At 47.5% G+C, this 13157-nt stretch overlaps 1 protein-coding gene across 5 annotated transcripts in view; it reads right to left on the minus strand.

Annotated features, from left to right (window-relative positions):
- The window catches only part of TSPAN8 (tetraspanin 8), a 52846-nt gene that overhangs the window by 15990 nt on the left and 23699 nt on the right, over positions 1-13157 (minus strand). For all 5 annotated transcript variants that reach the window (XM_070619691.1, XM_070619694.1, XM_070619692.1 and 2 more), the window contains 2 exons: positions 12855-13017; positions 1923-1985 (listed from right to left, as the gene is read on the minus strand). In XM_070619691.1, the coding sequence (XP_070475792.1) occupies positions 1923-1985; positions 12855-12914 (123 nt within the window). In that variant the 5' untranslated portion in view covers positions 12915-13017. The remainder of the gene's footprint in view (positions 1-1922; positions 1986-12854; positions 13018-13157) is intronic.

Raw genomic sequence — 13157 nt, forward strand, 5'->3', positions numbered from 1 at the left:
TTGTCACTGACTTCGGATAAGCATAAACCAGGCCAGTTTCACGTACATCAGACCGGTTACTGTCATCCTGGCAGAGCTGCCTTTTGTCCAGGGTTAGAGGCCGACAGAGTAACCAGTGATGCTGCCCAGCCCTGTTAGTGCATCCTCCGCCCAGATGTGGAGTGACAGACTCGCAAGACAGCCCTGCTCCTTTAATCCATTCAATGTGTGTAGTTTCTTAACAGACTAAACACCAAAGTTGTTTACAGGAGCACTGTGGGGAAGGGTAATGTTCCCATATCAACCAGAAAGGAGAGAATGAAGCAAAACACAGGCTGCACACACCTTAGAAGGGCCAGGACATCCTCTAAGCACGTGGCTGCGAATCTCGGTGCTTGATTTTCATTCCCAACATCAGATGTCAGTCTCCGGACAACAGAGACTCTGCTCATCTTCGAAGACCCTTCTCAGCTCAAACCCAGAGCCCACGGCCACCAGGGAGCCCCAGTCATATTTATCAGCCTCCACCAGGAAACAACGTCCAACGGAAAGGGTGTTATCAGCCGGCACCACACCTGCCCCCGATCCCCACCTGGTGAGGCCCAGCCCCCAGAACAGCACCCTGCCTCTGCCACCCCTGGGTGCCCTGACAGTTGAGATCAAACTTTAAAAGAACGAGAGAGAGAGAAAGAGGAGGAAGGAAGGGAGGAAGGAAGGAAGAGAGAGAGAGAAACAGAAAGCTACCCAGTTGCGGAAGGACTCAGAAGAGAGTTCATTTGCTCTTACTCTTTCTTACTCTTTCCTTTAACTAGGCTGTCTCCAAAGGCATTTAGCCACATTGTGGTATAATAAGTTTTTATAGAAAATGCATTACCTTAATTGCTGGCTTAATGTATCTTAATAATTATCAAATAGGAATCAAAATCCTCTTGGAGAGGGAAAGTTTATTTGGGCAAAGACCTTGAAATGGCTCTAGTACAAGATGTGACCCTGAATAGTGGAGAGAGCCCAGACAACAGAGGAGAAAGCAAAGAAGAACTGGGGAGAGAGATTCCTGAGAAGAAGGAGGAAGCGGATGGAAGCCATGGAGGCAGGAGATGGGGTGGGAAAGCCAATGAAACGGCCCCCCAGCCTCACCCTTTCTTCCCACGTCTGCACGCCTACGTCGGTGACACCGCAGTGCGGGACAGAAACAGCAAATGAGGAATCCAAAGGCTGGAGCTGGAATAAACTGCGTGAACTAACCTTCCTCCAGACCCGTGGAAACCCTGGTAAGAGCTCTGCACGGGGCATGGAAGGGCGGGTGGTGGGGACGGGGTCTTTTCTTGACAGCAGGAAGCTGGACATCCCCAGCCAACTGCTGAGCTGCAGTCGTGTGAGCAGCCATCTGCCGTCACAAGGGGCCGCCGTCAATGCCGGGGGCCGCAGGGAATCCACCACCTTCGGACTTTGTTGCCTTTACAACACAGACTCGGATTCTTTGTCTTCAAGAGAACTTCTCACCTTCCTTCCTTCTGGACCACCCCCCGCCCCGCCCCGCCCCAATCAGCCGGACTATTGTCCACACACAAGTTGTTCTTGGTGGGGTGGAGGGTGGGCTCTGTCGTCCAGCTACACGTCGGGCTGGTCTCACACAAGGAACGCAGGAGGAGGCTGGTTGCCACTGGTCGGTTCCCCCTCCACTTCCATTGCATCTCCTGTTTGGGGAATAACACCCCCTCCATTCTTCAGAAGGATCCTTCCATGCCTGGCACAGTGCCAGGCCCATCATGAGTGATTTCGATGAATCAAATTGAATTAAATTATAAAATCACATGTTGGCACAAATGATTACATGAGGCAGTTAAAGAAAATGCTATAAAAATATTTATTACTATTATCGTCATCACTATGAGAGAAATAAACTGCTCTGGAAGCAGAGAAACTTGTATTTACTTATTTACCTCTTGACCATCTTTGCTGACTCGTATCCAGATTGCTACTGCCAGGATCAAGATACCACACAGCTGCAGGAAAAAACAAAAATGTTAGCCTCCCAGGAAGATAAACTGCAGCTCTCATTCCACACCTCCCTAACCCGCTGGTTACAAGGTTTATCATCATATGCATTAAATGAGGCACATCCACGTGCAGATAATTGCCAAAATGTTCCACCGTCATTGGATAATTGATTTCCCATCTACAGTCCACTCACAGGTCCCGGAGGGGGGTCGTCTCCCCTGGGGAGGAAGGATGCTTTTCCATGTTTCAACCCTAACTCTGTGTTTGCTAGATTGTAACCTACGAAAGACAGTGACGACAGTCTACAGACAAAATATCCTCACTATGCCCCTGGTTGGTCTCTGAGAAGCTGGCTTAGACCAAAAAGGAAGGGAATAACTGACTGATCACCAAAGATTCCTTCAAGATCCAAGGAGGAGGAGGTTGGGACAGACGAGGAGCAGAAGAGCATCTGACAAAGTCTGCAGACGAGCAACGAGGGTTTGCAACACTTTCTGTTCCCAAACAAACTCTTTCAAAATTAAGCTCTGTTCGGTAGTCAAGCTTGCCCAGAAAGCAGGAGCAATGTGGAGGAGGACTTCGGGTCTTAAATTCTTTAATGAGTTTACCAGATTATTTAATTTGGACCAAAGCCAACACATAAAATGGGAAACACATTTTACTTTCGTGTAAGGAAAACCCCTGTCTTTCGGGTTTGGGTTTTTTTTTGTTTAAGATTTATATGTTGTGGCCTCAAAAGAAAAATCAAAGCTCTATTATTAGGTGGAGACGTTGAGAACAAGCTTGGTCACATACCAAACACAGCAGGCCCTGGAGGACTTTCCAGACCATTCCGGCCCTCGGCGCTCTGACAGAGCAAAGCGGAGTCCTCCAAACCAGGGCCCTGGCGCGTGACCGTCTCAGGCGGGGCTGGGCCCTGCGCCCGGGATCCCCAAACAGCAGTTTCACTTTTAATGGCTTCTCGCGAGCTGCTGTGGACACGGAGCCAAGGGCTTTGACAGGGAGCAGGGAGCCGTGGAACCACCAGGGAATCTGCGCTCCCGCAAAGATCCCAGAGTTGTCTGGTGCCAACCCGCCTTCGCAGACGAGACTAGACCCCTGAGAGACGACCCCGAGTGGTGAGAACCCAGCGCCCCCAGCCCGTCCTGCCCGCTGTGCGCTTCACTGGGACCGGACGACGAGTCGCCGGCACCTGCAGTTTGATGGTCTCTCGGGTGTGCACATGCAGAAGGCAGACCATCGAAAGCACAGCTCGAAGCCTGGACACCCTCCTTACGTCTTCCCCTCCTTCTGCTGAATCCTGATCTCGTTTGCAGAGGGAGATAAATGCTCCTTTTTATGGTTCCTCGTCAATAAATGAGTCTGTAAGAATGTGTGTCAAATGCTAATGAGACCATCTGGGATTTTCAATAATTTTATGGCAGCTGGATTTTGTGTTTATTTCATTTGTTCCCTGATATTTTCTTTCTCTTTTTCTTCTCCTTTAACAAGTAGATTTACACTAATTCTCTTAATAATCACTCTGGCCTTTTGCTTTAACTGGAAATAATAATTATCTGAACAGCTATTATAACGACCACACATCTTAGGAAGCTATCAGGGAGAAACCTGCATGACCCTTGGAGACTGAGTGGGATATTTTTTAAACCCTTCACTTTTTTGTTTGTTTCTGTGTGACTTCTTAGTTCACTTTTCAATGTATTTGGACATCAAATCATTCAGAAATCTTACAAAATCACCCATATTTGCGCCTCAAATGACGACTTCAGTCTTCTCAGCCTCTGAAAATTATCTGTAACATTAACACTTAAAAGAAGGAGCATCAGGGGCCGGCCTGGAGGCACAGTGGTTAAGTTTGCACACTCCACTTTGGCAGCCTGGAGTTTGCGGGTTCGGATCCTGGGTGTTGACTTAGCACCACTCATCAAGCCCTGCTGAGGTGGCATCCCACATATAAAATAGAGGAAGACTGGCACAGATATTAGGTCAGCGACAATCTTCCTCAAGCAAAAAGAGGAAGACTGGCAGCAGATGTTAGCTCAGAGCAAATCTTCTTCACCAAAATAAATAAATAAATAAATAAAGCATCAAGACAACAACAAGATACCATTACACCCTGATGAGAATGTCCGAAACCTGGAACACTGACACCGCCAAGTGCTGGCGAGGATGGGGAGCAATAGGAACTCTCACTCACTGCTGGTGGGGATGCAAAGTGGTGCAGCCACCTTGGAAGACAGTTTGGTGGTTTCTTACAGAACTAAACATCCTCTTAACGTACAATCCAAAGGAGCTGAAAACACACCCACACAAAAACCTCACATGATGTTTATAGCAGCTTATCCATGATTCACAGAGCTGGAGCAACCAGGACGTCCTTCAGCAGGTGAGTGGACAGTCTGTGGTCCATCCAGACATTGGAATATTATTCAGTGTTAAAAAGAAATGAGCTATCAAGCCATGAAGAGACAAGGATGAACCCTAAATGCACGTGACTCAGTGAAAGGAGCCAGTCTGCGAAGGCTCCATACTGTGGATTCCAACTGTGCGGCATTGTGGAACAGACAGAACTACGGAGACAGTAAACGGATCAGGGGTTTCTGGGGCGGGGGAGGATGAACGAGTGGAGCACAGTGTTTTCAGGGCAGTGAAAATACTCTGCATAATATCATAATGACGGATACATGTCAGTGTCATTATACGTTTGTCCAAACCCACAGAAGGTTCCCCACTGAGAGCGAACCCTGATGTAAACTGTGGACTTCGGTGACACTGATGTGTCGGGGTAGACGCATCAGCTATAACAAATGTCCCACCTGGGGGGTGTTGATCGTGGGGGAGCTGTGCGTGTGGGGGCAGAGGACATACGGGCGATCTCTGTACCTTCCCCCCATTTTGCTCTGAGCCTGAAACTGCTCTAAAAACAATTGTCTTTAGAAAAGAAAGACAGAAAGAAAGAGTTTCCAGTTATTTCAGGAGGTGAGAATATTTTGCCCAGCTTCAATCTTCACAGTTAGGCAAACTTTCTTAGGGATTTAGAAGTTGGCCAAACGACATTTCCATCCCTATCTCTGTCTTTTCTTCAAACTTTATTTTAAAAACTAAAAGAAACAAATGTTTAAAATATATCATTCTCATTTTGTTGAAGAAATCCACATATAAAATCACAGTCTTAATAACATGAAATTATTCATAAACATGTTGAGTGACTTTAGCAGTAACTTGATTTTCTACCAGGAGCGGTTGGGCCCGTGCTGACCTGTTCTCCTGCGTTGTCACCGTATCAGCCGTCGTCACGGTGCTCCAGCTCTTCGCCCAGTTTGGCCTTAGAGTTTGTCCCGAATCTTATCACAGTGTGTTACGTAAGTGGGAGCATAAATCAAGAAGGAAGGGTCTGACTCTGTCCACCTCCCACTGATCAAGGAAGCAGCTTCTGTGCGGGACCCTCGTCCACTGGCAGCTGACCCCGGGGGCCTCAAGCCATCTTCTGGTTTCTCCTTGAAGGAAGTCATTGTGCCTGTCACTCGGCTCTCAGGGGACACCTTTCTTCTCACGGAATTGGGATGCAGGTGGTCTGAGCCAGGTTCTGAGAAGTTAGGTGACTGGGCTGTGTGCTTATGAGCATTCCGTGGATGGAATTGTCTCCCCCAAACTCGTTTGTTGAAACCCTAAGTCCCAATGTGACCGTATTTAGGGACAGGGCTTTGGGGAGGTAATTAAGGGTGAATGAGGCCATAAGGGTGGGGTCCTAATCCAATAGGATTGGGGGCCTTGCAAGAAGAGGAAGAGAGATGTCGCTCTCCACCACACACACACGAGGAGAGGCCTTATGAGGACTCAGCAAGAAGGCAGCCGTCTGCAAGCCAGGAAGGGGGCTCTCACCAGAAACCAGACCCCCTGGCACCTTGACCTCAGCCTTCCAGCCTCCAGAACTGTGAGAAAGTCAATTTCTGTTGTTTATCCCAGTCCGTCCATGGTATTTTGTCATGGCTGCCTGAGCTAAGACAGGGCAGGAGCTGAAAACCATAAGCTGCCAAGAAGGAAATGGGATGAGGTTGAGGGTGCGGAACCAGCCGGTCCGTCCGCCTCGCTGATGCCGTGTCCCCCGGCACCCTGCTCCCTCCATCTCAACACCGTCTCCTGATTTGGTACCGGGCAAAGTGTGTTTGAAGAGTGTTGAAAATGGAGGAGGAGTGAGCTGTGCCGTGATTGGTCCAAAACGGACACTTTTTACACAAGCTTCAGGGAAGCCGTCCTGTGCTGTTCCTGAGAGGTTGTGAAAGAATAAGAAAATATCCGAACGGACAACTTGGAAAACAACAGGATTTGTTCTTACAATAACCCCAGAACACGAGAGGCCGTGACCACAGGAGTCACGGATCCCGGGAGCCCGGGCATCTTAGGAAAGACCTGCTGTTGCTGTTAATTTCCAAGTTTCTTCTGTTATTGAACAGTTATTTGAAAGTCTCGGTTAACTGCATCTCGGTAAGATCACGCGGGCTGTGCAGTTGTTGCTGGTTTGGGATTTCCGGCCTCTGATTTTCCTCTGGGAACGCCTCACCCTGGGCTTCTGTGTGGCCGTCTGCATTTAGCGTGGTCTCTGGAGGGATCTTAATTCTGTCGTGCTTCCAGGGAACTTGAAGCGCTTCCCCAGTTTACCCATCCCCTTCCCATCTCATCCCGTGGTCTCCAGTTCACTTCTTCTCCGTGGCCCCAGCGGCGGCTCCGTGGGGCTGTTTCCTGGCCGTGCGTTGGTGCCGCCTGCCTGACCCCCTTCAGGATGCTGCCACGTGTGTCAGGGATGTGCTGTCCTCTGGGGCTGCAGGTGACCTTCTCCCGCACGCGCTCCACAGCGTGTTTATTAGGCTTCTGTTAGATTTTCCCTCATTTGTCCTTGAACAAGAAGAGCCCCAATCTGATCTTTATTCACTGGGTGCAGGATGGGTGCCTGCCTCCTTCCCTAACGAGGCAGGGATGGCACGTCTCCATCTCCTGTTGAGGGGGTCACTGTGCGCTCTCCACGCGCCTGGCTGAGCGTGGCTCTGACCGGCTGGTCCTGCTCCTCATGCAACGTCTGGTCTTCTGATGCTCCGAGCAGCGGGGTCAATCAACACGCAGCTCTCAGCAGGCCCTGCGGTCGGGGTTTTTCTATCTTCAGCCCCAAACAAGTGACGTTGGTTGTCTCAGTGAGTGCCGAGCACACAGCGAGTCTCCGGGGTTGCATTCTTGTCCGTCTTCTAAACCATTAAGGAACCATCACCCAGGAGCACGGCTGCAAAGCTGACCTTAAACGGCTCTCCTCTTAGGGGAAAACTCAACCCCGTTTCTTCCTGTCACGAATAGGGCCTGAGGAAACGCACTTCAGGCCGTCTTTCCTGCACGAAAGTGTAAAATCACTGAAATCCACACAACGTCAAAATGTGTGAAGAAGGGGAGAGGTCAGCATTTGACTGGCGTCCTGACGTTTCTAAATTACAAAACGACCCAGATTCAGGAAGATTTTTATCACTTTTTCAAAGCTACAACTGCTGTATAGGTGATGCCCGCAGACCCGTCCCCACACTGGCAGGACCTGGAGCAACAATGCAAGTAACGTCACGGACCACGGGTCTCCGTGTGAGAGGCTGTAAGTCAGGGCAATAACACACACAAACATGTCCTGTCCTCCTGCCTTCACAAACGTGCCGGCTTAACGCCCCGGAAGACACGGTTCTATTTAGATTCTCAGACTCCTTGGGGTCTGCGACCAGGAGGGCGGCCCCACCCCAGCCCTGCCTCCCGGCTCTGTCTGGAGCCCTGGGGGATCTACCAGGAACAACCGGGCAGCCTTCGCCTGCAAGCCAGCTCTGTTCACAAGCTGCTGCCATTGCCGGCGCACAGCGCCCCTGGACCACACCCAGACAAGGGCCTGTGCAGCCCTGGGAGCAGGCTGGGGCCCTCTGGGCAGGGAAGTTTGGGGTCCCATATGCCCAAAGTGGAGGCCAGGCTCAGGGTGGGAACACCCCTCTAACCCCAAGGAGCCAGAGGAAGATCAGAGTGGTGTTAATAAATCCCTAATGCTATCACATCAGCTTCCAATGCTCTTAAATTAAAGAGCAACATGCTGGTTGGAACTGGGGAAAATAGCATTAGCTGAATTATTACTGTGTGTCGGTCCTCATTACAGACTTTCACAAAGCACCCCAGTCAATCTTCATGATTCATCCTTCCAGCTGAAGTATCGTCCTCATCTAACAAATGCAGACACTGGGGCACAGAGAAGTCAAGGAACAGGTTCTAGGTCACAGAGCAATACAGGTGGATTCGGGATCTGAATCTCAATCCATTTTCTTTTCATTCTCCTGACTCATCATAGAAGAAGTTCTGCCTCATCGTAATTCTGTCTGTCTTCCTTCCTCCTCTGTTCCACAATGTAACATGGGGGTGTGGTCAGCACCATGCAGAGCAGTTTCATGTCTTTGTCTCATAAAAATGCCTATGCAGTGTTGACTAAAATACCAGTTAAACATTTATTCAGCATTATTCTGATTTCTTTATATGTATTAACATTTAATCTTCACAACAAACCTATGAGGCAGACCCTACCACTATCCTGAGGGACACTAAAGTACAGAGAGGTTAACTGATTTCCCCGAGATCACACAGCTGGCAACGAAGGAGCCGAGGCTCAGCCTGAGGGCTCCCCCACGGGGCTCCGGAGCGTCTCGTCATCACAGTTCCACGCTGAGAGCAGAGCGGCAGGCAACCACTGTATTGACAAAGTTCACACATTGCAGCCATTTTTGAGGGTTTGTCTTGGGGTTCATCAGCTGACAGAATGAAACAGAGTTGTGCCCTATTTTTCAATGTGCCCCTATCTCTAGCTCCGTCTGCTCTGCCTCCGCTCTCAGCACAGCCAACAGAGGCCCAGGCGCTGCGGAGAACACAATGCTGAACACGGGCACGGGCCCCTGACACCCCGAGCTCCGGCCTCCTGTTCTCTTCAGACGACATCGTGCGTCGCTTCCGTCAGCTGCTCATGCACTTGGCTCCTTCTCACCCCCACCCTTTGGGGCCTGGGGGTGTTCCTCCCTCTGCTCTTCCTGAGAGCTGGGCTTTGCATAGCTCTCTCCCTCTGGCAGCGGTTCCACTGCAACCACAGACCAAGCGTCCACGCTCCCGGACCCTGAAACACCCCGAGTGTCTACACTGCTCCCAAGCCTGAGCTGTCCAGGAGGAGCATGAGAGAACCGGGCGGCTCGTCTGTTCCGACACGAGACTGAGAGAAACAGGTTCGGGCTGCAATTCGCCTGTTACCTGCGGGCCCTCTCGGTCACTCCGCCTCTAGCCTGAGTGGTCAGGAATGACTTTCACTTCCACAGGTTTTCTTCAATCACTAATTCTAACGAGTGGAAATCGGTGGACATTAATGCGGCATATCTCAAGTTCTCTCACAAAAGGAGCTGGTATGTTTAGCTCAATGACCATGCGCTTGCACGTCTTAGACATATTTCAGCATCTGGCCCTGCTTTGCAAAGGCTTAGTTTTGCAAGTTACACCAGAAAGAATGCATTTGAAAACATGAGGCCACAGATATCTACAAGAAAACCACATCAGTGGAACCGTTAAAATTTCGCTTAGGTAAACATTAGGAATGTGACAAATCGCTAATTTCCTATGACTGATAGTAAAATTCTGAGAACTCTGGGTTGGGGGTGGAGGGGAAAGAAGAAATGGGAACCATCCCCTCACCTCAGAGACTTCTCCTGCTGTTTAGATTTTCATGGAAATGTGTCTGTCACCTGTTGGCTGAGAATTTATCCCTGGTCTTTACAAATGTCACCGTCCCTCAGGGACTCCATTTCAAGATGCCTCATGGAGAGAATGTAGGTCCCCCCGAGAGGCCGATGGAGGAACAAGGCCTTTACCCCGGGAAGTTAGAAATACAGACCTGAAGTCTACAGCATCAGAAAGACTTTGCCTTCATTCTCAAAAAACAGAGATAATGGGAACCATAAAGTAATCAGAGCTCCCAGGACAGCAGTGGCGACGCCTGGGTGTGGCGTGGTGCCCTTCGATACAACTCACCTCGAGCTGATTTTAAATACATAATCCTGCGCCTGTAACATACCCTCTCTTAGACTGTCTTTGTCATTTTGGTTTAAAATTCAGACCTATTCCAAATTCCTTATTAGCTATTTAATGAGACTCTGACCTCTGATGCACCCACAGCAGCCACCAGCACTTCGTGTGCTGTTTTTAACAACAGAGACATATTTTCCAAACTGTTCCATGATTTGAGGATTGCTACCAGTTTGGGACATCTTGCTAAAATAGAAGCCATGAGTTTGTCAGCATATTCATATTCTGGTTTGTTTAAATGGACCCTATATATTCTGTATCACAAAAAGACAATGGTTGTAGTTTTTTAAAAACAGGTGTCAGGGCTTCTTGGAGAAATGGCTGATTCTGGGTCTGCGGCAAGAAATGAGGAAGTGAGCCTGGAACATCTTGTCATACCAAATAGTGAAGAAGTCACCAAAGTCACTAGGATCATGTCCAAAAGCTCAGGAGCCAACCTGAAGATGCTCCCGCTGGCCAAAGACAGAATACAGTGCACGTCAGTGAGGACGAGACCTGTGATGGCCCTTAAGTCTATCACTTTATAAAGGCTCTTAAAGAAATACCTGCTTACCACCATTGTACAGGACCAGAAAATTAACTCATCATTCTGAAATCTGCTAAGTAAAGAGTAGAAGCATTTATGCTGCCTTTTTAAATAAAAACGGTAGACCACTGCTAACCAATCAGCAAAGGAGAAATTTCTCCTTATTGAAAGTATTCCAGCCAATAAATGAAAAAAAAATGATAGAAATAGGATATCACCAATTTGAAACTCTTAATAAACTAGTGGATTAGGTTCCTGAGCATCAGTGGCTACTAACACCATAAAAAGTGACATGGTCAGACACCACCTGCCTCCTGATGAAAGACACAGTATCTCTCACAATGTAGTTGTATGCCCCAAAATAGCAAGCCTCCAGATGCAGCTACTAAGTTAGACATCAGACAGAGGATGGGGACTTGTTGGAAGGCCCCATGGGTATGCAAATAGCAAAATCCAGATCATGGGGATGCCAGGAGACAACATACACACCAGAACATGAAATTTCAAGGGGAAAACGAGACAAAGATGGAGGGAGAACCCAAGGGTGAAAATTGACTTAAAGACCAATCACCAGCCACAAGGCGTGACCCTCCCTTGGATTCTGATTCAAACAGGAACACCTACGAGGCAGTTGGAAATCTGAACCTTGGATGGACATTTGATAATGAATTAAGAAGTTCTTACCAAGTTTTTAGTGTAGATAATGACATTGTGGTTACAGTTTTTAAAGAATTATTTGTCTTTTAGAGATACGTACTAAAATTTTTACAGATGACTGATATGTCTGGGATTTGCTTCAAAATAATATGGCGTGGGGACAGTGGGTGAGAGTATGAACAGGGATGGTTCATGGCCATTGGGGCTGGGGCGTGGGGTGACCCCCTGTCCTCTTTTGTCAATTTTTGAGGCTCTCCAGAGTAAAAACCTAAAGACAAAACCATGCACAGTACACAAGTATTTCTTTGTTTATATTCTACTCTCAAGGGTTAACCAGTTTTAAATATTTCAAAGGAAGAAATTTCTCAGGACTACCTTTAAAAAACTGGCATATATTCATGAGTTTCATTTAATATTTGCAAAAGCAGCCCATTTTTCTAGGGAAAAGAGGAAGTACAAAGAAGAAAATGTCATTATTTAATTTAATTTATTTATATGCTCACTCACTTATTTACGTCACCAAGATCTCATCTGTGCTCATTAGGGCTCTGACATCGAATGGAAAGTCACTCTAGGCAATAAGTTACGTTTAATCAGGTGCATCATTGTTTTAACAGCACAGAAACTTAACAACATATAGACCCCAGCTGCCTGTTCACTGAAGGTAAACAGGTGAAAAACAGAACAGAGCTCTCTGCTGCTTATGCTGGACAAGCCGTTTTAAAATCAGAATACAAAATGTTTCTTTCATTTAAGCACTTTGAGCTATCTCTTCTGTTTTACTCTGAACAGCCTTTAATTGCACCATGCACACTAAATGATGATGCCAATGTCCCAGCGTCCCAGCCTGCCTTCACCTTGCTGCCTTTCCATGTCTTATTTCTTCATTTTCCAACATTAGATGCTACTTAATTTATTTGCTATGTCTTATGTCAACAGACTTTCAAGAGAAACATAAGGACTTGCTAAAACACAAATCCTGTTGATGAAAAGGTGGGTGATGACACATTAAAATGCTACTGTAAATTCCTGATACAATTTAGTGGTTTAGTTTAGTCTTTTCATGATTAAATAATTTTATTGCTTCCCTCTCAAGTTTTTTACTACCCACTGTTTCCTCTTTGCCTCTAAAAATGATCCCATTCTCCTGTCCATTGTCTGACGCCCACCGTGCACCGTTCACCTGTTTCAACCCAGATGTAACTAGGAGTCAGGGCTGGGCTCCCAGGGGCTCAGACGGAATTTTCCCCACAGGGACTGGAAGTACAACCAACAATAACTGTCCTTTAATTAAGGGGTGCGTTTTCCTCTGTGATTGTTCTGCAACAATATTGAAACATTTATGAAATGTTTATCCTCACAGATCCTGAAGGGCACTTTTTTGAGTCATTGGCTCATTTTCAATTACTGAAATAACCAAAGAAAGAACAAACAAACCCAAACTAGTAAACGGGAACTACGTTTCCCTCCTTCTCCTGTTTCTCCGGTGCGGAGTCTGTTCTCATTTATGGTATTTATGTCAAGATCCCCTTTCTTGCATAAAATTGATAGTTAAAAGAAAAACACTTACCCAGAACAAGAAGTTGAAGATAAACATAGAATATTTTATGCAGCCACTCACACCTGCCATGTCGGAAGTGGGTCAGGCTCCAGATGCTGTGAATTTAGCTGCACAGGCCTGTCCGGCAATGTGCTACGGAGTAATTTGTCTGCGGAGATTTCTGTGCCTGCAGCTTCAGAGCGGAAAAGAAAGCAAAGAAACAGAAGAGTAAAACAATCCGGTTACTAAATTGGATAAAAAATTAACCTGCACATTCAAATATCACAACGGCTATCTCTGGGCAGGCGTGTTCTGCTTGTCGTGGCTCCTGGG

Source organism: Equus przewalskii, chromosome 5 (assembly GCF_037783145.1).
Source record: "Equus przewalskii isolate Varuska chromosome 5, EquPr2, whole genome shotgun sequence".
Classification (NCBI taxonomy): Eukaryota; Metazoa; Chordata; class Mammalia; order Perissodactyla; family Equidae; genus Equus; species Equus przewalskii.